Here is a 22,865-nt window from a genome sequence, read left to right on the forward strand (position 1 = left end):
GATACTAATGTATAGATCATCTCTGCAAAATTTCAGCCAATTTGGTTATCGTTAAGGCACTCAAAACTGCGTTTTCTGTTATAAACATGAACGGTTCAAGTTCGACAGAATTATGTTCATCCATTGGTTTAATCGAGTTTGAGTGCCTTAATGATAACCAAATTGGTTGAAATTTTACAGAGATGATCTATACATTAGTATCTAACGATTAGACGGTGGAGATGTGAAAATTCGATTGAAAAGTGAGTGTAACGTGGAAATCCGCACCGTAAGAATAAATGCGGACATCTGCACTTGAGAAAATTTGTGTGTATATATATATATATCTATTGTAATTATCTTATGTCCCTTGATGTCTAACCTTACCATTGTGAAGGTCATTTCACATGTAGTAAGATCTGATATTATTTATTGTCTATATTTATAATGAGCAATAACAAACTAGGTACTTAACATGTTGATATTTTTCCACCTATATAGCATACTGTTATTAGTCAGAATAAGGTTAACGTTTCAGGAGGGTAGAATCAAGAAATAATATTGTGTCTGATGAGATCTCTAATTGCCATTACTTCTGCCGATTCCTTATGTGATTTTCAGGTGCTTTCAGATTTGGAGCGATCAGTTTGTCGAATGCTCCATCGACAGGTTAGAATTCCACTTTTGAGCTGGTTCTTATATGATTTCTTTGTCCCCCTTATTTTGTGATCTATTGATGAAAACCAAACACTATTTTCGTAGAATTTATAAGATTTTAAAATGCCTTTCTAGTCAGTAGGTAGGAAAATGTATCTTACGCTGAATACCTGTAAAAGGTAGACAGGCTAATGCAGGAATTGCATCAAGAAACAAGTTTCTTTCTCTTGGATTTTGAGAAATCTGTGTCATGAAAAGATTCAATCTCGTGCCATGTGCAATATAAAAGTCAGTAAAGATAAGTCTCCTTGGTTTAGTCAGTCACTCAGTCGTATGTCAAAAAAGTGATGAGGAGCATTATGTGTCAGGACACATTCTTTTCTCAAGTCTTATGTATCAACTTGTAATATATATTTATCTTCAAAATTATATGTCTTTCGGTTGTTCAATTAAGTGGTTTTGTGGCGGTTACTCTTCTTCAGAATCACTCCAGCTCTTTTCTTTTGTCAAAGCTGGTTATACTTTCTTCCTTTCTGTTGAGATAACTTTGAGAGTATTGCAGGTTGCCACTATTGCATGGTTTGAAGCTGATTCAGTTTGTGGCAGTCACTCTGTTGCAATCCCTTTGGTTCTTGTGTTGCCTTATCTTTTTCGTTTGTTCCAATGCCTTCGACAATACAAGGATACTGGAGAGAAAACAACCCTTCTGAATGGTATGCTGGCATGGTCATTCTTCTTTTTAATGTTCCATGTTCCTATGGTGGTTTCTCTGTAGCTTCAATTTGTTACCACCATTTGTTTGATCATAGTTTCTTCTCCTTACCCTAACCAAATCATCAATTCTTTGGAAATTCGGAGAATTTGGGTGGCATGTCTATGTAAAATGGAATTTTAAATTGTAAAACTTATTTAATAGTGTTAATACTTAAACAATTATGAAAGATGTCTAGACTTTTTGCTCACTTTGCCCCTACTTTTGTCATTCATTGCTCAATTAATTTTTGCGGTACATTATTGCTTTGTTGATGGATATGCCGCGACATTAGACATTACGGTATTGATTTTTCTACTCTCTGGTTACAGCTTTAAAGTATTCGACTGCAGTACCTGTGATTTTTCTCTCAGCCCTTAAATATCACGTCTTCCCAGAGAAGTGGACAAACTTCTATAGGCCCCTTTGGCTTCTCTCGGCCATTTTGAACTCTTTGTACTCATTTTATTGGGATGTGACTAGAGATTGGGACTTGAGGTATGTGAAATCTTTACCATTACATATAATATTAATAGTAATAATTGTGGAACTTGTTTTGTTGATGATGATATTTCACTTTGTTTTTAAATATTTAGTAAGGGTGAATAATTTTCAGGATCCATAAGTGAAACTTAATTTGTGAGCTATCAATGATGCCTTTACATGCCCATTGTGGTGCTTATGATTCTACTAATACAATTACTTGGAAAGTTCTCTCTGTAAACGAATGAAACCATATGGTGTTCCAAGGCATTTTAAGAACACAGATGATTCATGCTTAGAACTTGTTGCATCTGCAAAATTATTTTATCATGTATCTAAATATGTTATTCTCTTTTCTCAGTGGTTTCACTCGGATTTTCAAGTTCAACAAACCACATACCTTGTCAAACCTCATACATGGACGGAAATGGGTAAGTATGCCAGGTTCTGTGAGTTGAGTAACACCTTCACCCTGTCATTCAGTGGGTTTTAACACCTTCACTGAGGCTTGGGCCCTCTACAACACTTTCTTGCAAACCAAATGGCTTAACCTATCCTCAGAACATGTTTCAAATACTCACTTAAGAATTGGCCTCTACTGACTGGTCTAACCTGACCAGCCTCTATCGTTAATCTTGAATCTTGATATTGGTGTTTTGCGAAATGTAATGCAGGTTTACTTCTGGGTGATAACTAGCAACTTAATACTGCGTTGTACATGGACGTATAAGCTGTCTGCCCATCTTCGGCACAATTATCTTACTGTATTTGCAATCACTGCCTTGGAGATTTTCCGCCGCTTTCAATGGGTTTTCTTCCGAGTAGAAAACGAGTGGATCAAGATGAGCTCGAAATCTAACTTTCAGCTTTCCATGAGTGACATCCCAAATGAGGAAGACAGGTTACTTAATTCTAATGGCCACAATGTATAGACCCTTCATTAGTTATGTCTTCCGAGCTTCATCAATATGGTAGATTTGTATAATTTTTTGCCCTACACAGGGATCGTCGGTTACTTTCAAAAATTGCAATTTACATGAACAACGAGAAATGTTTCTTGTTCGTAGAAAGATTAGGTTCAAGACTTAAACTTAAACATCAAGGAGATAATATATACCTCATTTTCTAAGACGGTCGTTATATAATGATTATGATAATTCACCATCACTGTTGGATTATTCCTTTGTATTATGTGATAATCTGTTATGGTAGTTGTGCTGAAGAATTTCCACCACTTATTTCATGGAATTGGTGATGACCAAACAAAATCCATCTTCCTATTCCCTCAAATCTGTGGGTTTCAAATCAAAATCACTTGGCTCCAGTTCACTCACGGACCCTGTGTTTATCAAAACACCACCTTTCGATGGCTCCAGTGACCTAAATTGTATGGCATGCACACGTGTCAAATACCAGTTCGTGACTGCTCAGCCCCCCAACCCAGTTGGTATGCAAACATGAAACATGTAACAGTAACACCATCTTCAGTCTCGACTCTTGACCACCCAAAATTCTTCATCGCTCCCCCACAGAAGAACCCCATCACCAGAATGCCCTAAATGTTATCCGCCGGTGAGTTCACCAATCACCTTAGCCGGCCGGAGCCGAGCATTCCGAGAGTGCTGACCATACTATCTTTTGTACTAGAGAAGCTAGTAGCTCGAAATAATAGTCTAGTAGACGATCTGACCCAACCACTGGATGCTCTGAGCTGCGGCTCGGCTGCCATCGGAAAGAGGTTGAACCCGTTTCACGGCGTGAGGGCTCCGAGTATAAGCATCCCTAAGTACTTGGAGAGGCTGTACAAGTACACAGATTGTAGCCCTTCATGTTTTGTGGTAGGGTATGTGTATATTGACAGACTGGTGCATAAACACCCTGACTCGCTTGTGTTGTCCTTGAACGTACATAGGTTGCTGGTTACAAGCATCATGGTTGCTTCTAAGATGCTAGATGATGTGTAAGTACCTCTCCCTTGTCTTTCTGAATTGGTAGCTTAGAGCCTTAGATGATGTTTATTGCTCAATGATATGTTAATAAACCCAGGTTTTGTTTCATTGTAATGAGTATACTTCCATTTGATTGAACCAATTATATTTTTGGATTCTCTAGTTTAACTTCTTCCTTTGATATATCTTTGAATTGGAAATACCAACAAAGAGAGAGGATATGAACATTGATGGATATTATTACTATATATGCTCCACACTGCATAGATTTGCCAAGCAAAAAGATACAAATTTTGATTATGATTGTTCTCTGGTTACAAAAATGGATATGCAGGCATTACAACAATGCATTTTATGCCAAGGTTGGGGGAGTAAGCAATGCCGAATTGAACAGACTAGAAGTGGAGTTTCTTTTCCTACTGGATTTTGGAGTCACAGTCAGCTCCAGAGTATTTGAGAGCTATTGCTTTCACTTGGAAAAGGAAATGATGTTGAATGGGGCATGCCAAACAATTGAAAGGGCTTTAGTACTCCCCATTACAGATGTGGCTGATGTGCCTGAAATTTCTGAAAACACGCAGAGTTCCTCATCGGAATCTAAGAATCATGGTCTCTAATTTTCTCCTTCATATATAGCTAGTCATATCCTTTATGCAACAATAAACTTTCATTTTTCTAAAATTGATTATCAGAAAAAGGAATTGATTCTTGACGTACATGTTGAGTATGAGTGCATATGAGAAAATACGCAAACAATATTTGAAGTCCCACATTCAGATTTCAGTTTCATCCGGCACAATTGTACAAGGAAAACCTTGGTTCTTTGGCTATTTGATAAGAATACGAACTTGTTCTTAAATACCAACAGTTCTCTTACAATCAAAATGTTGGTGGTTTAGACTTTGAGGCAATAGGAAGCCATGATTAACAAAAGGATTAATTTCAGTTTACCTCCTTTAAGGTTTGGAGTTAACATCATTTCAATCCTTATATTTTTAATTTTGAAAATTTACCCCCTATAGTTTCCAATTTTCATAAATCATACTCAATTGCTGAAATTCTGTCCAATTAATCATGCTCAATTGCTGAAATTCCGTCCAATTTAGATGTCAAATGCTAGCATGAAATCTTAAAAAAAAAAAGTCTTAAAATGCGATTTTTGTTGTTATATGATTATTTTAGCCCTTAAAGTGAGTTATAAAGTCAAAATTAATGTCCAAATTAGACGGAATTTCAGCATTTGGGCATGAATTATGAAAATTGAAAACTTTAAAGGGTAAAAAATTGAAAACTTTAGAGGGTAAATTTTTGAAATTGAGAAAACGAGGACTGAAATGAAGTTCACTCTAAACCTAAAGGGTAAAATGAAGTTTTAGGAGGCCATGATTTCCATAGGTTCCAACAACATAGCTCATATTAACAGGGACTTAAAATTGACTTCAGGCTAACTCAAAGTGTTGGATCTACCACCTGCTCCTGTTGATGGAAGCATAAGGAGGTGTAGACCAGTGTTATGGTCTTTCGAAAGTTGTCTCATAGCTGCATCGAGACACTTCTTCTTACTTCTTACTTGATCTGCTAAAGAAGTCTGTTACAACTTTCAACTATATGTCTTAGATATTTGAGTAGTTGTTTGAATTTTAGGTATTTTTTATATAAAAGATCATACCGTGGCTTTAAAGACAATTTGAATCTAAAGATATCCACTGGCTAGAACAATTGATTTTGCAATCAATTAGACCTCAGAATCTCATTTCCTGCCAAATCTTGATCATTTGTTATAGTATTTGGCATATTTGTTATAGTATTTGGCATGCTAGAAATAAACTTATTTTCAGACAACTTCATAAAACTCCATTACAAATTTTCTATATTGGTGCCACTTTAGTTGCTGATTATTGTGATAATAGTTCGTTTAATTTATACTCTAAACCTTCTTCTTCTTAAATTATCAAATGGCATTCCCTTCCGGATTTGTTAAGCTAAACTTTGATGGTTCTGTCCTATCAATCCGAGATGATCAAGGCTGTCTTTTAGTTGCTTCCACTAAATGTTTAGTGAAAACAAATATCCTTCTGGCTAAAGCGTTGAGTTTAAGAGCTGGTCTCCTTGCTTCCTTTCTACATGGTTATATAAGAATTCAAGTCGGGGGTGACTCTAAGATACTTATTAATTATGTTAATAACTGCATCAAGACGCCTTGACGTATCCAAACTGTTATACATGATATTAGATACCTTGCCACACTTTTTACTTCCATCACTTTTACTCATATTTGGCGTGAAACACATTTTCTTGCAGATTCAATAGCGGATATTAGTCACTCTACTCAGACTCCCTCTATCCTTAGTCAATGCTTTCAGTTTCGACTTTCATGGTTTAGGCTGTACTAGGGTTTTTCATTCTAATTTTTGTTTTTTGTTTTGTTTGTGTTGCTTTCTTCATCCAAAAAAAAAAAAAAATCTAAAGATATGTACCAAGAGTTACGTCTTATTGTCTTCCCTCAGCCACCAAAACTAGTTTGGGATCTAACTTCAATCAGCTTTAACGAGTTTTGAACAGGACATTGGGGTTTCACACCTCGATACTTTTACCAACTCAACCATATATATAGTCGGTGAATGATTGTACGAAGCTTCAATAAAAAATTGTTTTACTAATATATGAACTTCTAGACAGACTAATCACATCAAAAATTTCAAGATCCGCACTAATAAGTAAACCGTTTGGGATCAAGTGCGATTCGAGATTTAATTTAATGCGTTTTGTTAGCTTTTGGTAGACAATAAAAAATAAAAATAAAAAATAAAAAACTCAAAATAATTTAAAAAGAAAAGAAAATTTAGAATTTGCTTTTGGCATCAAACTCCCTTCATCGGGGTTCGTTGACAAAAAGCACTTATTGTTGTCTGTGGAAATTGCAGACATAGAGGTATTGAAATGGTGAAGAAGCTTTAGCTCCTGAGCTAACTAGTATTTAAAGCTTTGACCTTTGCCGAATTAGAATCAGTTTCCTAAAACAAGAAGAAGAAGAAGACTTGGAGGAGGAGGAGGAGATATGGCGGATGCTTCAAAAGACGAGCTTCTCCAACTCATCAAGCGCTTCGGCACTTATCTCACTGTCAAGATGTCCTCTTTATTCTCGATCTCCTCCCAAAACTTGGTAATTTCCCCTTCCATTCCCAGATCTGATTAACCCTAAAAGATTGTTCCTTTCTGCAAATTCAGGGTCGTTTTGTTTCGCTATTCGATTATGCTTTCGATATGAAACCTAATTTCAATTGCTTAGTGTGACCTAATTTCCATAAATCTTTCAATTTGTGCAAATTTGATTCTACTAAGATAGGTTTATCAACACAAAACCAATTGTAGATGACTAATGTGAAGAGAAACTTGCTAATTCAGTGAAGAAATTTAATTTATGATCCTAATGAATTTAATGAATTCGTGAGGTTTGTTAGCATCTTTGTTTGGGGGTATGAATTGAATGTCACAATGGTGATGTTGGAGTTGTGTGACTGAGAGAATTTTTGTTTTTGTTTTTGTTTGAATGGTGTCAGAATACACGTTCTATTGGGGCAATTGCTGGCTTTGCGGTTGCGATAGTTTTTACCTGGAGGCTTTTTAGAACTCCTGCTGGACCCCAAAGAAGGCAGCCAAAGCGCCAGGCACCGGCTTCCAGTAGTTCTGGGGTCAATTCGCCTTCTAATTCTACGTTGACGGCTACGGGAGTTTCGTTGTCAGAAGATACAAGAGCACAGAATGTTGTCGATGAGTTCTTTCAGCCGGTAAAGGTAACTGTTATATGTCTGACACATGGATTTGTGCTCCATTTTGTATCCAAATGGGTTGTACTGAATTATTTCCTGTGATTTGCAGCCAACCTTGGGGCAGATAGTTAGACAGAAACTGAGTGAAGGAAGAAAGGTACTTTGTTCAGAGCTCGTGTGTCAGCTTATATTGATTCTCTTAACTTCTCACTGCATGCTGTGAAAAATTCACTGGGAGTTGCTATGTCAGAACTTAAGTCTTTAATTTTTCAAAGATTTGTGTTGTTTACTCAAACTGATATTCGATACTGTATGGAATTTTTTGACAATGATAGTTTAAGATGCTTTGTATAGGTGGGCATAGGCAACTATCCATTTTTATCAACAACTTCATGCTTAAAGCTTCTGTGCAGGTGACTTGTCGTTTACTTGGAGTGATCCTGGAGGAAAGTACCCCAGAGGAACTTCAGGTAGTCTGATTCCTTTCCAGTAAATTTACTGATTTAACTTGTAATGAAGAGAGGTTAATGGTTTTCTTTTATGCTTTTATCCTGGCAGAAACAAGTGACGGTGAAGTACTCAGTGCTAGAAGTACTCTTGGAGATCACAAAATATTGCGATCTGTATCTAATGGAAAAAGTTTTGGATGATGAAACTGAAGTATGTGAGAGCCTCTATGCATCAACCATGTTGTTCTTGGTTTGTTACTTTGAATGAGATATAACAAGTTTTCATGCATGTTAGTCGGGCTAATTTCTTTGCTCATCTTTGTATGCTATGCTTGTTAACCACTTGGAGTTCCTAGTCCTTTAAAGCTATTTTCTTAAGCAGTGACATGTTGGTATTCAACATGACAATTGATCTCGTTGGATGCTGTACTCCGTGCTTCAAGTGTTTTCTTGATTTGGCATGTTTGAATTTGATCAGTAATCAAAATACTTTTATGGACATACCGGCATAGTTGGACGGGTGGGTGATACTTTGTAGTGCTTACATGCTAACTACTCAGGTTATGTCTTAGTGGGTGTTGTCTTGACAACAGCATCAGTATGCTAAATATTAGTGCTAAATAATATGCTCATTTTCTAATGTTCAAATGTGACTTGTGAAGGTGTTTTCTTTTGTGCTCTACATGTCTATCGCTCATTTATGATATTATTATAATTGATGGTTGATACTTTTTCAGAACAAGGTTCTGTCGGCTTTGGAAGATGCTGGGGTTTTCACATCAGGGGGTTTGGTCAAAGACAAGGTAACTAACTATATGTGTTGATAGCATTATTTAACTTTTTAAGAACCCTTCAAATATTTTACAATCCTATTAGCTTGTTTGTTGGTTTGTGATATAAGCACATACAGTCGCTATTGGCATTCTCCTTTGAAAAATAATGATTTTGTTCTTTCACTTTGAAGAATTATTGTAACAGAGCTTTAGCCTACCAGGCAAATCATGAAATTTTGCTGTTGTTTTGGACTCTTGAGAATTTCCATACAGCTTGACTGAAGGGGATAGTGGAATGGACCAGTACTTAACTTGGATCTCGATTTATCATATGGGTTGAAAGAGATGTAACAGGATTGCTATGTTCTGAAAATTCAGGGCTCATCCCAAGTGAGATATTCTGGGAAAGGCCCAATAATGTTAAACGAGAAATTGTCTGGGGATTGATTTTTGGCCTGGAGAAATGCCAATAGCATGTTAGACTTGATTGAATTTTGGGTCAGCCTAGACTAAATAGAGCTAGATAAGTTGAAGAGAAGTATCAATTTTCCAGTATGCTTTGCTTTTGTTCGGCATATTCAAGATGTGCCAATTTCTGGTTTACATAATTTTCTTAATCAAGTATCAATTTATATGTGCTATTATAAGTAGAAATAAGCTCACCATGACTAGGCCTAAATGGTTCACTGAACAGTGTGACTTGCTCTCACTACCTGATAAAGTTTAGAGTTTCCAAATATATTCTTATTTTCCTCACTTCAAAAATCTTGTGATGCAACTGTGCAGGTTCTGTTCTGCAGCACAGAGAATGGACGCACATCCTTTGTCCGGCAGTTGGAACCAGATTGGCATATCGACACAAACCCTGAGATCATCTTTCAATTATCTGTATATTCCTGATACTCTGTCTTGTTATTTCCTTAAACTACTATATTCTGATTTATATGCTCAGTTTCATGCCTGTCATCTAAGTTCATCATTTATTGGTTACAGAGGTTTATCAAGTATCAGCTTCACATCTCTCCTACTAGATCTGAACGGGCTGCTTCCAATGTGTTTAACTCCCCATCCTTGGAACAGTTCTTTGGATGCGTTTGATGCTTAAAGAGACAATGATACAAAACATAAATCTTTAGGTTTCTATTAGGGTTCTTCTTTCCCCCTATTTTGGGTTTATGTATTTCATACTTTAAGCTGCAGCTCATTAAAGCTCAGTGCTCTCTTTTTTTCTCGTTGTACTGCTGTTCGGTTATTGGTAGTCACTAGTTAGACGGTAGACCTGCTCTGTATAACAACACTGTTTCAAGGTATGATCTTCATTTGAGATTTGTGTAATAGATTGGATGAAATCCAAGTTCCAACCGGAAATTTTATATAAGGGTTGATCGTTGATGTATGTAATCTATCTCTAGTTAAACGGCATGCCACCATAGATTCTAATTTGATTGTTCACACTAATTGCTCCATATGCCCAAAGTTTGAAAGGTTCATGCCTTGACTTGCAAAGTTCCTTGATGCTCCATGAATTCTAATTTTATTTTTCCAGTTTCACATCCATGTCCATAGTTCAGTAATGATCGAATCCGACATGCGAGCTCAGAGTAACTCCAACAGTTTCTAAATCTTGAATTTTCTCTATTTTAAGAAAAATGAAGAATTTCAGGAATGATCATGAAATTTAAAAATAAAAAATTTGCTAGAGTTGTAAAAGAAAAATTACTTTAAGCTTTGACTTATGTTTCCCTGTGTCAAAAATCGGTGATTGACCAATATCATTTTTACCGTAACAAAATTTACCTTTTGGGTTGGACTTGTGTAGAAGCAAAAGCAATTGCAAGTCCACCGCTTTGGCCGCCATTAGAGTTGTGAAATGGAGAGCGAGTGCCCAATCGACGCGGAGCTCCGCCGCGAAATCTCAGCTCTTCTGGAACCTCCTCCACCTGCCCAAGTAGAACACTACTTGAACCAACTCATCCAAACCCGACAATGCCACGCCATCACTGTCAAACACAACGGCCACCTCGGCAAAGGTGAACAACCACAACCCAACTCAACTCACTTCAAAGCCTCTTTCATTGTCGGTTCAAATTCTGAGTCTTGTCCCTTTTTTATCTCAGGTGTTTACGCTGTGTCGGACTTGGAAGGAGACGAGCTTGTCCTCAAGGACCAAATGCTCGTGGGGCATCAGCATTCTTCTAACAAGGTACGCGTGTTGTTTGTTTTCGAGTTTATCAAAGTTGTCTTCAACTCTTGATTGAGTTTGGTTTGGTTTTTGTTGTGTTTGCAGATTGAGTGTTTAGTTTGCAGCTTCTGTTTCCGGTTTGTTGGGTCTGTTGAGCAGCAAATCGGGAGGAGGCTTTATCTTCAAGAACTGGGAGTTTCTTCCGATTGTTGTCCTCAATCTGATGAGGAAGAAGAAGAGGAGTTGGGGCAATGTGGTTCGAGCAGTTCAGCTTACAAAGATAAGGTTCCACTTCCTAAAGGACTTGCAGAGGCTTTGATGAATGGTGAACTCAAACTGCCGTATTCGGATAAGTTTTCGATGCCTCAGGCTGTTTCATGCCCTGGGGGCTGTGGAGAAACTTATTACTGCAGGTGGGGTAAAGCCTAAGTTTTGAATTTTGATTGATTGCGCCGCGTTGGTTTAGGAAAAAATAGGTGACTTGTCGAATTGTTGGCAATGTGTAGTAAACTATGTGCAGAGTCGGATTGGAATTCATCACATTGCTTGCTTTGCACCGGGGAGAGGTCGGAGGCATTGAGTAGGGAGTCACTTGTGAAGTTTATACAGCATGCCAATGGTAATATGAGTTTGTAGGTTATGTAATACATATATTCTCTACCTTCTTAGCTCTCTAGTCTCTATATCCGATTCTAACTCTATCCTCTTTTTATTGTTTTTTTCTTGTTTTGTCAGAAACCAATGATATATTCCTCCTCGCTGCGAAGGTATGTTGATTCTTTTAAGTTACCTCCAATTACACTCTTGTACTCTTTTTCGCGATGCACTCATTTAATTTTTCAGTCAGGAACATGAAATTTTCCTTGACTTGGTTTTGTTATTGTCTTCCGTCAATTTAAGTACTTCTAGGAGCCTATGTGATTTGATACTTGCAGACTATAGTCTCATTTTATCCTTAATGCACTCATGAATAGACAGTTTGATAATATATGGGTTATGACTTATGAGCATTACTATGCTGTTGTACAATTCGAATAATGTGAAAATAACCTCGGTTTCTTTTCAGGCAGTGGCTTCCACCATTTTAAACTATAGGAAGTTGAAATTAACTTGCTCTGAAGGAGACAATAAGCCTAATGTTTCAGGGAGTCCATATCTATCCTTACTCGTAGAAGCATGGAAGCCAATATCGGTGGGACACAAGAGAAGGTGATAATTTACTATATAGCAGGTGTATTTGATCATCAATTTTTCCCTTCTTTGCGTTCGCTCACACAGGTCTTTTGCTTTTCCCCCCACATTGTATTTGATATTAGGTGGTGGGACTGTGTTGCATTGCCCATTGATGTCGAATCTTCTGATGAAGCTGCATTTAGGATGCAAATAAGAGAGCTGGCATTCACGGTAATACCTTCTTGTCTAGATCGTTTTAGATACTTCAGCTGTTTTTAGCATTTTATCCAATTACTGTATCCCAGATCATGCTAATAGTTTATATCTTTCTTTTCTTTTATTGGTCATTTTCAGTCACTACAGCTCCTAAAAGCAGCCATCTATGATGAGGAATGTAAACCAAGTATCCTTCCCTGATTAGAACTTGTTGCATCTTGACTTGTTGGAATCATGCTTCAATACTTTTTGCTGTTTATATATTTGGACTCCTTTACTCTTCACCAGTATTCTCCCTTGAAATTTATGGACATATAATTGGCATGTTTGAGTTGAATAATCTGTAAGTCTCACCTTTTCAAGGCTTCCTGTAGTATTTCCGTTTATACACCGTGTTAAATGCATGTATAATTTTCTGAGGCATTGAACTCAAACTTCTTTGCTTTCTTATGTTTCAGAGATTTGGTTGTAGCATCTCCCGTGGAAGATTACTTTTTATACATCGATGATCTTCCAGATCCTGAAAAGGTTAGAATTCATACTCTTTCTCCAACATATTATCAAGTTGAATGTTCTAAACTAATATCATATCCCTGTATTTCATGACAGAAAGAAGCTGAGGAGATTACACGACCATTTTTGGATGCTCTTGGTGATGACTATTCAGTTTGTTGCCAAGGTATGATGTCATTTTGCAGTTCCTTTTCTATTAAATCGTCAAAGTACTTTGATTTGCTCTCTAGTAATTCTTCAAAGCTATCCTCTTTTGTTCTCTTAGGCACTGCATTTTATCCTCTACAGAGTTGTATGAATCATTCTTGTACACCTAATGCCAAAGCATTCAAAAGAGAGGAGGTATATAAAGTTCACATTGTATTTGCTGGATCTGTAGTATAGAATCTTAGTGATTTGAGATTATTTAGAGAAAAAGCCCATGGGCATCTTTCAATAGCACTCCTTTCTCACTTTTCTGCTTATTCTCCATAATCAGGACAGAGATGGTCAAGCAACAATAATTGCACTAAAAGCAATTTCCAAGGGAGAGGAGGTAAAACTGAAAGTTCAATTTGATTCTTGCTCTGAGGTCTCAATAATTGATCACTTGGTGATCACTCATTTATTTTGATGTACTTTCAGGTTACTATTTCTTATGTGGATGAGGACATTCCTTTCGAGGAGAGACAGGCATTACTTGCAGATTACGGTTTTAGATGCAGGTGTCCAAGATGCTTAGAAGAACAATAACCAATGAGAGGGGCATTTCTTTTTTGTGTGACTTTTGAAGCTTGCAAAGAATACCAACATTACCACAGATAGCTCATGAAGAAGTTCATTGCTTGTATGAGTCACTTCTATGATAATTTTCCTTTTAAATGGAGAGGGTGTCCTATCGTATTTGAGACCAAAAGCACTCAATTTTGCAGCCACTTTGACAAAATTATACCCGCAGTTTAATGCTAGTTGAAGCTGTTGCTATGGATAATGGATGAATATTAATTGAAAATAGCCAGGACAGGTAATGCGAGTAAGACAGGAAAAAAATGGAAGTTCTATAATATAATTATGAGAACAAAGTGAAATACACAATAATATGTATGACGGACGGAAGGAAAGAAAGGGAAAATTGCTGTTTCTCAGCCCAAAAAACAAGCACACCATCTGTATTAAGTACCGCACATTCACTAATCTCTCCTTCCAGTACCTCCAAACGAAGAGATTAATCATGTTAGTCATCTCCTACTCAACTCCATCCACAAACAAGGAGAGTAATCATCTTGCTGCTTATCTCCTACTCAACTCCATCCACAATATCTACAATCTCGTCATTGCCCTCATGCTGCAAAGTTAAACCAAGTTAGAAACCAAATAATATTTGACAAAAGAAATAAGTATAAATTCAAAGGCAGCAAGACTACATTAATGTTGTTTAAAAGGAAAAGGTGCAGGATTATGAAATTATATACTCAGCAATACACAATACTTTCCAGCAGTAATGATCATCGACTGAAAAGTACTGACCTGTGAAAAGTTCTTTGGAGGGAATGGGGGAGGTGGAGGAAGTGGAAGTGAAAATATCCCACTCTCATATGTAGGTTCCTCCTCGATTCTTCTAGAAGCAATATCAACATTTTCAAGTTTACCGTCCAATTCAATGTCAATTTCAGTATCCACTGCATGAGCTGCCATGCTGGTTGAGGGTACTGCAGGTCCTGACTCTGAATTCTTTGACTGCACATTAGCAAGGATTTCAATGCAAGGATAATAACAGAAGTGTATTAGTTAGTACATATATGCAACCTTTATGTAATGATAGAACTTAGCCCCATGCATAAGGAGAATAACAATATTGGAGGCGATTCACACAAGACACTTAAAATGAGATGAACTTGTCCATGTCCACAATCTAATAATCATGTCTAAATTTTCAAGAGTATGCTCTCCCATGTCACATTTGGAGTTAAATATATAGCCACTGGTTTCACCTACTAAAAAGTGTTGAAAAACACACCACATCAGCATAGACGACACTTGGCAAAGCAGCCTTCCTCCTGTCAAGCTTGCTGTCCTTTGCTAAGAGCCTTGGACTCCCAATTCCGTTGTTCATTGCATCATTTCCATTCACAAAATTTGATTGAGCAGGGTTTATGTTCCACCGAGAGAGCCTCTGTGGCCTTCTTGTTGAATGAGCTGGTATGTACCACTAAATATTAGCAAGAAGAAAATAAACCACATATATGCTAATCTTGAGGGAAACAACTCCAGCAACATAGTTCAAACATCGAATGAGGATGCATATGAATTTTGAAGAATACTTAACAAGTTAGAATATCATTAAATTAGCAAAAACTAAATTTACTTCAAAACTCAGGTATACAAGTTTAAATACAGTCATATAGGAAAATTAACAAGTACATCCAAACAGAGTACTTATGTACAAATTCTGCTTTCAACTGAAAAACACATGCAGCAATGGAAACGAAAACTCAGCCTCTATGCACTGCCAAGGCTACTGGTCTTTGGAAACTTAAGCCTTGAAACAATGAGATGAAATTTTACTCCGTAAAAGCCACTAAACTTATACAGATGGTCTTGTTAAATAACTTACCAGCTTTTGGTTCTAGGGCAGGATCCCTATTTAAATTGAGCCTTTTCTTGATAGGAGAAACATCAATCATCCGCTTCTTATGTAAGGGGGCTGGAAAATCAGTCTCCCCATCACTGACAATATTAATGCTTGCATCCTCTTCATTGGCATCAGTTACATAAGTATCCAAACCAAGCTGATCTCCCAACTTATTTAGTCGGACCTGAGATCTATAGATTTTCAAGAAATAAAAAATTCACATTTGCAAGCTCTTTTAAAAGTCTGATAATTTCAGAATGCAAAAGCAACCATATTTTAGCTTGCCTTTTAAGTTGGTCTTGTATCCTTGAATGATGAGAATGTGCTTTTACAAACTTCTTAACTTTATGGGAGATCCTGCATGTTTCAAATCCAGAGAGAAGAGGAAGAAGAACCGCTCAGTGATTATAAACCCCAGTGACATTCTCTTGTAGAAGTGACATCAAAAATCCATTACAGTATATGAATTACCTCTTACAGTCCTCTTTTTCTTTGTATAATTGGGCCTCAAGCTCTTGAATTTTTGAAGTAAGACTGCCCACTTCTTGAGACCTCTCTCCCAGGTAGACCTGCAGTAGCAAAAATATAGGCAGAAATTGCGCTAGAGTCAGGGACTTGCAAAAGAAAATAGGAGAACTTTCAACAATACAGAATTTTTTTTCCCACTGTACTGACAACTGTAATATTTACGCATGGTGGAGAATACAGACCTAATAAAAAGGACCAAAACCTTGTCAAAAGTATTTCATCATGTATCATTTTGACCAAATTTTTCTCTTTTGAAGCATTTAGACTAACAATATACATGATAAGTTGCCAAAAGAATATTCCTGTGAATTATCATTTTGAACATTCTTTTGAAGCATGTTGACTTTTATATAAACATAAATCAATTAGCAAAAGCACACACTGGTGTTAACTATTGAGCAATATATGTTCAAAAAATTGAAACTGACCTCTAATTGAGATCTGCGTTGCTCAACCATTTTGAGCTCTGACTGCACTACCTGTATCTGCATCATTTCAAAGAAGAAAATGCAAACGATAAGTATCAACTGAAATTGGAGAAGACTAGTGGATGAACATATTATGTATACTATTGATACAATATTGTACCTGCTTTTGAAAAACACTTCTGGCTTCTTTAGCTTCATCTTCAGGCTCATTTGGAGTTCTCAAACTTCCAGAATAATCACTGTGATCATCCAGGTGCTGTCTCTTCCTTCTCTTACTATCACACAAAATACATACAGATAGATTAATTGAACAAAATGATGAGGCAACTCTAAAGTGAAAGAAAAAACTTTCTTCCTATGTACAAAAAAGTAGAAGGGTGAGTGCCCACTATTCACTTGAATTACATCCAACATCACCGCTAACCTCCCAATTCAGTTATTAAATGAATGAAAAAAACATAAATATAGTTAAGAATTAGTAGCCTTCATGCCTAAACAATTCAGTACTATGTTCAGATGGATAGTCAGTATAGTCAACTATGTGCTCTAATCACCCTTTCCTTCCTCCTACTTGATACAACACCCTTTCCTTTTCTCTCACTTTTCCTCTGATTCACAAGGCAAGAATTTATAGAAACTGAAACCAGTCATAACAAGAGGAGAAAATTGCAGAATGGAAAATCACCTTTCTTTTTCGAGGGACCTGGATGGACTATATTCTGTTGTTTCAGTTCCACCAATAGAAATATAAGCCAGAAAAAACAAAAAGGAAAAATTCAGCTGGTATTTAGAAATAGAAGTAAATTACTAGATTACTGACTCAAAAGGTTGCATTCACCCTTGAATGGGTAAACCACATATGATCACACTTAACCAAACATAAGAAGAATATATCTAAATCTAAATAACTTCCTTAACATATGAAAAAAAATATGAAATATGTAAAGAAATATGAAAAAAGAAGATAAAGTCCTGACCACGAAGTGTATGTCGGCCTCTGGCATCTCTTGCTGGTGAATACCCTCGCTTTGGAGAATAGCTTCTGTCAATTCTCTCCCTCAAGTCACTAACTCCAGAGTCCCGCCTACCTGCAATGAGGTAGACAATATCTTTCAGTAAAGCAGATCTAATAGTTATTGGTTCCACTAGCAGAAGAAACAAAGAGACCTCCCCTGATGATAGTAGTCAAGCTTACCATTTATGAATAACATGGTATCATTATAGTGAACAATAATGTTGCATCCTTGCCAGTTTCAAAAGAGGCGATAGTAACTACTGCTCTCATATGAGAAATAGATTTTGTAGCTTACGCCATTGAGATAACCATATTATCACAGAAGCATTTGATATAAGAGAATTGGCATAACCAGCTTCAGGTTGACAGAGAAGAATAAGAAGCAATCAGAAAGGCCAGAAGATTCTCAGGTTTCCATATATAATAGTTTCTGACAAGAACTCTCCCCAACAATAGAATTCTTCTTCATGATATGATTCAATTAGACAAACCAAGAGAACACCATGATCTCCGTAAATCCCACAAAACACAGAAGTGGCAGATATGGGGGATAGAAACTTTGGATAGTTGCCAAAACTAGATATGGTCTTAAGGCATTAGAAGACATATTCCAGAACTAACTAATCTCGATCCAGCCAAACACATCAAAGATGCATTAGCTTCCCCGAGCGAAATAGGCCATAACATAATGACCGGGCACATCCATCCTGAAAATCAATGCAATGACAGTTGGTATGAACTCCGAAAGATTTCAACTTGACAATAACCGCAGCTGACAAGGCAATACGTCAACAGAGCTTCTGATAGCAGCAGCTCTAAACCACTGAATCACTAAATCAGCTACCTTTGTGGGCATGAACCATAACTTATATAGCTTATATGTGGTAGTGGTCCCATTTGCTCCATCAGATATATGAAATCATATCCAAATTGCAGAACCATCATAGTTTCAGCAAAGCGAGAAAGGACCACATTAGATGATCATAACAATGTAACCACAATATGAACATGCAGAAACAAAGCGCATTGTATCTCCAGATTAAAATTCATGACTTATCCAAAACAAAACATGTATTTCAACTAGTTTCAAAATTCTGTATAACATGTCAAAATCATTCCGAAATCTCACACTTTAACACAATATCAAATAAACATTCTTTATTCTTCCGATATCGAAAAAAGAACACAAAGATAACACATGAGAAGCAAAGAAGCAGCAAAATGTACCGTGAGACGAGCCTTCAAAACCACGTAGCTCAACCTCGCCATGAGCAAAAGAGCAGCTCTGCCGCGAACACCGCCCCCTCTCATACAAAGCGCACAGCTTCGTCTTGAACAGCTTCCTCTGCTCCACCATCCTCCAACCTTTCAAAAGCCCAAAAGTCTTCTTCTTCGTCTTCGTCTCCAATCCTAGTGACGGAGAATATGTGAAAAATAATTAATATATAGAATCATATACATTATAACCGTGGGTTATGAGCCGTACACGTGTCACGTCAACTATATAATAGGGTCAAGATCGAGAAATGGGCTTTCCGATATGAATCGCTGGACTCGACTCTACTGTAACGCCTTGGCTTTTGCTCCTCGATCGCGAAACGCACAACTCTCGACCCTAGGAAACCGCAGATTTACGCCACCTGCCACCGGCGGTCGGTCGGTCGTTTTAACCGCGCGATGGACCTGGAGCCGGCCGTGCCCGACCCGAATTCCGGTGAGGATTTCGTCCACGTCGAGAATTCCCTGTCGGATAGCTTGACTGAGAGCATCGTCAATGTGGAGAGGGAGTTGGAAGAGAACGACGACGTTTCGAACAGCGTCGTCGCGGAGGAGGATTTTGACAACGGGAGGACGACGGTCCTACCGGAAGAGCTGTCCCGGAGCGTGATGGTGCTGACGTGTGCGTCCACCGCCGAGAGCGGCGTCTGCGACGTCCACGTCGTCGGAACGGCTCACGTTTCGGCGGTAATTTTGCGAAACTCTGATCTGATTTTGGTAACTGAATTCGGAATTGTCTGTTAATTAAATTTAGGCTTTTTTTGGTGTTTGGTTTGTAGGAATCATGCAGAGAAGTTGAAGAAGTAATAAGATATTTGAAACCGGAGGTGATTATTTGAGTTGGTTTCGTTGTTTGAATTGTTTATTTGATATCGATTAGATGAAGTTTGAGTAGAATTTTCGGTTTTCGTGACGAATGCAGGTTGTTTTCTTGGAGTTATGCTCCAGCAGAGTAGCTGTACTTAGTCCTCAGAACTTGAAGGTCTGTACTTTTCTTCAGGTTCATAGTTTGTTCAAATTTGGTCGGAATAGATTGTTTGGACATGTTGATGAGTGTTGCGGTTGCATATGTGAACTGACATTAGTTTTCCAGGTTCCTACAGCGGGAGAAATGATAGATATGTGGAAGAAGAATCACAACGCCTTTGGAATTCTGTACGGCTGGTTTCTTGCCAAGGTGTGTTATTTTTATCCATGATTCGAGCAGAGCTGTCCTGTTTGATCCGATAATGGCATCAATCTGCGGTATTTTTATTTGCCTTGTAATTTAGTGTTGGTTTCTCTAGGTTGCTAGTAAGCTTGAGGTTTTTCCTGGTGCTGAGTTTCGCGTAGGATATGATGAAGCAATGAAGTATGGGGGTAAGGTGGTACTTGGTGATCGTCCAGTGCAGGTAAAATTCAATAGGATAATTATCAATTGCAGCCCACCCTTTCCACTGGCGGTAGGGTGATAAGATGATTATAAAGGACTACTATGACATGATTTTACCATTTACTGAACCAGATCACTTTGCGAAGGACATGGGCGAAAATGCCACTTTGGCATAAGATAAAACTAATTTACTCTATACTTTTTCAAGCCGTCTTTTTACCAGATCCTGAAGAACTTAATAAAATGGTATGCATCTCTTCTTTGGTCTGCATAAATATTTACTCCATTTGGTAGAAGAAATTAATTATTTAATCTTCTGATTACTGATTTACTGATATGATTTGATTTATATTCAGCTAAAAGATATGGATGATGTTGACATGCTGACTCTTGTCATTCAAGAGATGAGTAAGGAGTTCCCAACTCTTATGGAAACGCTTGTACATGAACGAGATCAGTAAGTTCTTTTGTGACTTCATAGGTTCTGACAAATTAATACTAATTCGAAAGATGAAGCACCACATTAAAGTACTTCTACCCTAAATAACTATTTACGGTTGGGATTTGTATGTATGCAGAGCACTATGCTTGAATGATGTGTTACAGAACCTTATTTTCTACTGCATTTTTTTAATTCATAAATTCTGAGTTTCTTATCTTTTATGTTTTTGAATATTCAGGTACATGTCGTCCACATTACTAAGAATTGCCCAGGAGCATAATTCAGTAGTAGCAGTTGTAGGGAAGGGACACCTACAAGGAATTAAAAAGCACTGGGAGCAGCCTGTTGTGGTACGTTAATCATTTCTTAGTAAATTCTGTACATTGTTACTTATCTGATCACAATTGTAGCTGTAAAAATAGCCCCTGCACCCCAAGTAACATCTTCCATTTCGACTCCCTACCCTTCGATAGCATCTTTGCTTTGCTTTCATTAGTGAATTCTTATCATGTTTCATAAAAGATAGATTAACATAGGTTGGCTAATTTTTGATCAAGTCCTTTTGTTTTGCTTTGTACTGCAGGTGACAGATCTTATGGGAATTCCTTCACAAAAGACAGGTTTTTCTATGGTCAAAGTTCTTAAATCTTGTGGTGTTGTGGTTGCTGGGGCAGCCATAATATCAGGAATATATCTTGCATCAAAGAAATGAGTTCAGAGTTATGTAACTATTTGGCAAAAGTGACCCTTCATGATCTGAATGAGGATGCTAGATTGCTAGAGGCTAAGTAGTGTATAACATTTGGTTATTTATTCTATAGTACTTAATATTGAGTGCATCACAAGTATCCTAGGAAAATCATCTCGATGAACAGTTACTAGGTGTTGGAAGTTTTCATCTTCAGTTAGTTCGGAACTTTGAATCCATTTTACAATCAAAACTTAGAAATACAATTTTCTTTTTGTTGTGTTACTCTCATGCCATTCTAACCTCCTAGCAAAACTCCTGGGACTTGCTGCCATGTACACGCACTTTGGCGCATAGCTATTTGAATTCTATCTCCCTTCACACAAAATTGTCCTACATTTCTATTTGTACCTCTCATTCTCAAAAACTGTCTGAATGTCTTAACTGCACCCAGCCACCCTCTCCTACCTCCATACTCTTCATCTGGTTCTGCAGCGGACCATGTTTCGTGTTTCCATGATTCAAACTTTCAAAAGGAAAATACCAGAACCTTTGAGGTAAAGCAGATGGAGATAGAGATGCTTTCGAGTGGGTTACTGTAATTTTCTGGATGTAAGAACGTGTCCATGTCCAGAAGAAATGAAGAATAGGACAATAAATAATCCAATGAATGCGGTGTGAGATAGAGGAGCGAAGTAGCATGAACCGCTGATTGCAGTAGTACGAACTCCCCAGAAACATCTTGAGGCAACAAGGCAGAATCAGGAACCAAGTAGATGGCCATCTGATCGCACACCGCTTAAGAGGCAAGAAACACGTTTGTTTACTTGGAATTAAATAATTATGAATCGAATACGAGTAGAATAGGAGACGAGTGGAATGAGAGAAGAAATTTATCAACATTGATTTGGATGATTGATTCCTAAACCTATCTCCCTCGTTCTTTATCAAATCCTCGACTATTCAGGAATCGTTTCCTACATACACCATCTGACCATCACTTGTTAATAAACACATATAGGTACTTTAACCCCAAATCATTCTGACTCATTATATGTTCGTATATGAATTTTACCCTTAATCATTTTAATACATTCCAAGTAAACTTGCTAGCTAGCGTATTCCAAGTAAACTTGCTAGCTAGCGTAACTAAGAGTATCATAATTTATAAGTTTTTTTTTTTTTTGTTGTTGTTGTTTTTTTTTTGTGTGTGTCGGTATACACTAAGACATTTGTTAGATTAAGACATTTGTTAGATACTTACATTTATCTAGCAAGATCCTTAAAACATATTCTTATTGGCACGGGAAAAATACAAAAAGGGTTCTTCAAATCTGATATAAGACATATAACAACTTCCATAATAAGCAAGTCCACCATTTCTATTCTTTCTTAGAAATCATGGCTTGTTGAAAAGGAAAGCTGAAAATGAAAGAAAAGCAAAGAAATAAACCCCACATAAGTTTTTTGAGGCTACATATTGTGATATTGTGATACTGTCATATTGTGTTACTGTTGATTGAGAGAACTACCCTTTCTGTAATATGCTCTTACAAAGCTAGCACGATCCCTTCAACAATCATGAGAATGATTGAAGCAAAGTAAACA

The 22,865-nt window shown here is 37.3% G+C and overlaps 6 protein-coding genes across 7 annotated transcripts in view; 5 read left to right on the forward strand and 1 right to left on the reverse strand.

The window, feature by feature from the left end:
- Nucleotides 1-3,036, forward strand: part of LOC101308609 (SPX and EXS domain-containing protein 5-like) — a 6,236-nt gene extending 3,200 nt beyond the window's left edge. Inside the window, exons 10-14 of the mRNA XM_004287871.1 lie at nt 601-648; nt 1,199-1,349; nt 1,720-1,885; nt 2,232-2,301; nt 2,545-3,036. Coding sequence (XP_004287919.1) covers nt 601-648; nt 1,199-1,349; nt 1,720-1,885; nt 2,232-2,301; nt 2,545-2,802 — 693 coding nt within the window. The 3' untranslated portion in view covers nt 2,803-3,036. The remainder of the gene's footprint in view (nt 1-600; nt 649-1,198; nt 1,350-1,719; nt 1,886-2,231; nt 2,302-2,544) is intronic.
- Nucleotides 3,037-3,369: 333 nt separating this feature from the next.
- On the forward strand, nt 3,370-4,436 carry LOC101295955 (cyclin-U1-1-like). Its single transcript, XM_004289109.1, has 2 exons — nt 3,370-3,830; nt 4,154-4,436. Exons 1-2 carry the CDS (start codon nt 3,430-3,432, stop codon nt 4,434-4,436), a joined length of 684 nt encoding a protein of 227 aa, XP_004289157.1. The 5' UTR covers nt 3,370-3,429.
- A 2,240-nt stretch (nt 4,437-6,676) lies between these two features.
- Nucleotides 6,677-10,204, forward strand: LOC101308905 (peroxisome biogenesis protein 22-like). Its single transcript, XM_004287872.1, has 8 exons — nt 6,677-6,982; nt 7,380-7,613; nt 7,699-7,746; nt 8,003-8,059; nt 8,148-8,249; nt 8,776-8,841; nt 9,598-9,699; nt 9,805-10,204. The coding sequence occupies exons 1-8, from the start codon at nt 6,878-6,880 to the stop codon at nt 9,907-9,909; spliced, it is 819 nt and encodes a 272-aa protein (XP_004287920.1). The 5' UTR covers nt 6,677-6,877; the 3' UTR covers nt 9,910-10,204.
- A 461-nt stretch (nt 10,205-10,665) lies between these two features.
- Nucleotides 10,666-13,755, forward strand: LOC101309191 (histone-lysine N-methyltransferase ATXR2-like). The gene is made up of 14 exons (XM_004287873.1): nt 10,666-10,841; nt 10,929-11,014; nt 11,099-11,406; nt 11,500-11,612; nt 11,729-11,760; nt 12,060-12,202; nt 12,310-12,397; nt 12,521-12,569; nt 12,671-12,725; nt 12,841-12,910; nt 12,992-13,061; nt 13,161-13,237; nt 13,374-13,430; nt 13,520-13,755. The coding sequence occupies exons 1-14, from the start codon at nt 10,682-10,684 to the stop codon at nt 13,625-13,627; spliced, it is 1,416 nt and encodes a 471-aa protein (XP_004287921.1). The 5' UTR covers nt 10,666-10,681; the 3' UTR covers nt 13,628-13,755.
- A 160-nt stretch (nt 13,756-13,915) lies between these two features.
- LOC101309481 (zinc finger CCCH domain-containing protein 13-like) lies at nt 13,916-18,834 on the reverse strand. Its single transcript, XM_004287874.1, has 11 exons — nt 18,705-18,834; nt 17,440-17,550; nt 17,148-17,181; nt 16,623-16,737; nt 16,463-16,519; nt 15,978-16,075; nt 15,792-15,863; nt 15,489-15,697; nt 14,892-15,070; nt 14,402-14,611; nt 13,916-14,219 (listed from the first exon to the last, which is right to left on the reverse strand). Exons 1-11 carry the CDS (start codon nt 18,832-18,834, stop codon nt 14,172-14,174), a joined length of 1,263 nt encoding a protein of 420 aa, XP_004287922.1. The 3' UTR covers nt 13,916-14,171.
- A 180-nt stretch (nt 18,835-19,014) lies between these two features.
- LOC101309768 (traB domain-containing protein-like) lies at nt 19,015-21,519 on the forward strand. Of its 2 annotated transcripts, none has more exons than XM_004287875.1 (9): nt 19,015-19,442; nt 19,535-19,582; nt 19,678-19,755; nt 19,849-19,932; nt 20,042-20,146; nt 20,260-20,373; nt 20,484-20,584; nt 20,808-20,919; nt 21,153-21,519. In XM_004287875.1, exons 1-9 carry the CDS (start codon nt 19,155-19,157, stop codon nt 21,279-21,281), a joined length of 1,059 nt encoding a protein of 352 aa, XP_004287923.1. In that variant the 5' UTR covers nt 19,015-19,154; the 3' UTR covers nt 21,282-21,519. The 2 variants fall into 2 exon arrangements, with proteins under 2 accessions (XP_004287923.1, XP_004287924.1); XM_004287876.1 differs by having other exon boundaries at nt 19,678-19,737.
- The last annotated feature ends 1,346 nt before the right edge of the window (nt 21,520-22,865 follow it).

This window comes from Fragaria vesca, linkage group LG1 (assembly GCF_000184155.1).
Source record: "Fragaria vesca subsp. vesca linkage group LG1, FraVesHawaii_1.0, whole genome shotgun sequence".
NCBI lineage: Eukaryota > Viridiplantae > Streptophyta > Magnoliopsida > Rosales > Rosaceae > Fragaria > Fragaria vesca.

Excerpts from the sequence above, each read along its gene's own strand:
- LOC101295955 (XM_004289109.1), top strand. The coding sequence starts at position 3,430 with ATGTTATCCGCCGGTGAGTTCACCAATCACCTTAGCCGGCCGGAGCCG. Across the intron at positions 3,831-4,153 it reads TCTAAGATGCTAGATGATGT|GCATTACAACAATGCATTTT; the intron begins GTAAGTACCTCT and ends ATGGATATGCAG.
- LOC101308905 (XM_004287872.1), top strand. The coding sequence starts at position 6,878 with ATGGCGGATGCTTCAAAAGACGAGCTTCTCCAACTCATCAAGCGCTTC. Across the intron at positions 8,060-8,147 it reads GTACCCCAGAGGAACTTCAG|AAACAAGTGACGGTGAAGTA; the intron begins GTAGTCTGATTC and ends TTATCCTGGCAG. Across the intron at positions 8,842-9,597 it reads GGGGTTTGGTCAAAGACAAG|GTTCTGTTCTGCAGCACAGA; the intron begins GTAACTAACTAT and ends GCAACTGTGCAG.
- LOC101309191 (XM_004287873.1), top strand. The coding sequence starts at position 10,682 with ATGGAGAGCGAGTGCCCAATCGACGCGGAGCTCCGCCGCGAAATCTCA. Across the intron at positions 11,015-11,098 it reads ATCAGCATTCTTCTAACAAG|ATTGAGTGTTTAGTTTGCAG; the intron begins GTACGCGTGTTG and ends TTGTGTTTGCAG. Across the intron at positions 11,613-11,728 it reads GTTTATACAGCATGCCAATG|AAACCAATGATATATTCCTC; the intron begins GTAATATGAGTT and ends TTGTTTTGTCAG.
- LOC101309481 (XM_004287874.1), bottom strand. The coding sequence starts at position 18,834 with ATGGTGGAGCAGAGGAAGCTGTTCAAGACGAAGCTGTGCGCTTTGTAT. Across the intron at positions 16,520-16,622 it reads GAAGTGTTTTTCAAAAGCAG|ATACAGGTAGTGCAGTCAGA; the intron begins GTACAATATTGT and ends GAAATGATGCAG. Across the intron at positions 14,220-14,401 it reads CTCCAAAGAACTTTTCACAG|CATGAGGGCAATGACGAGAT; the intron begins GTCAGTACTTTT and ends TTAACTTTGCAG.
- LOC101309768 (XM_004287875.1), top strand. The coding sequence starts at position 19,155 with ATGGACCTGGAGCCGGCCGTGCCCGACCCGAATTCCGGTGAGGATTTC. Across the intron at positions 19,443-19,534 it reads GAACGGCTCACGTTTCGGCG|GAATCATGCAGAGAAGTTGA; the intron begins GTAATTTTGCGA and ends TTTGGTTTGTAG. Across the intron at positions 20,585-20,807 it reads CTTGTACATGAACGAGATCA|GTACATGTCGTCCACATTAC; the intron begins GTAAGTTCTTTT and ends TTGAATATTCAG.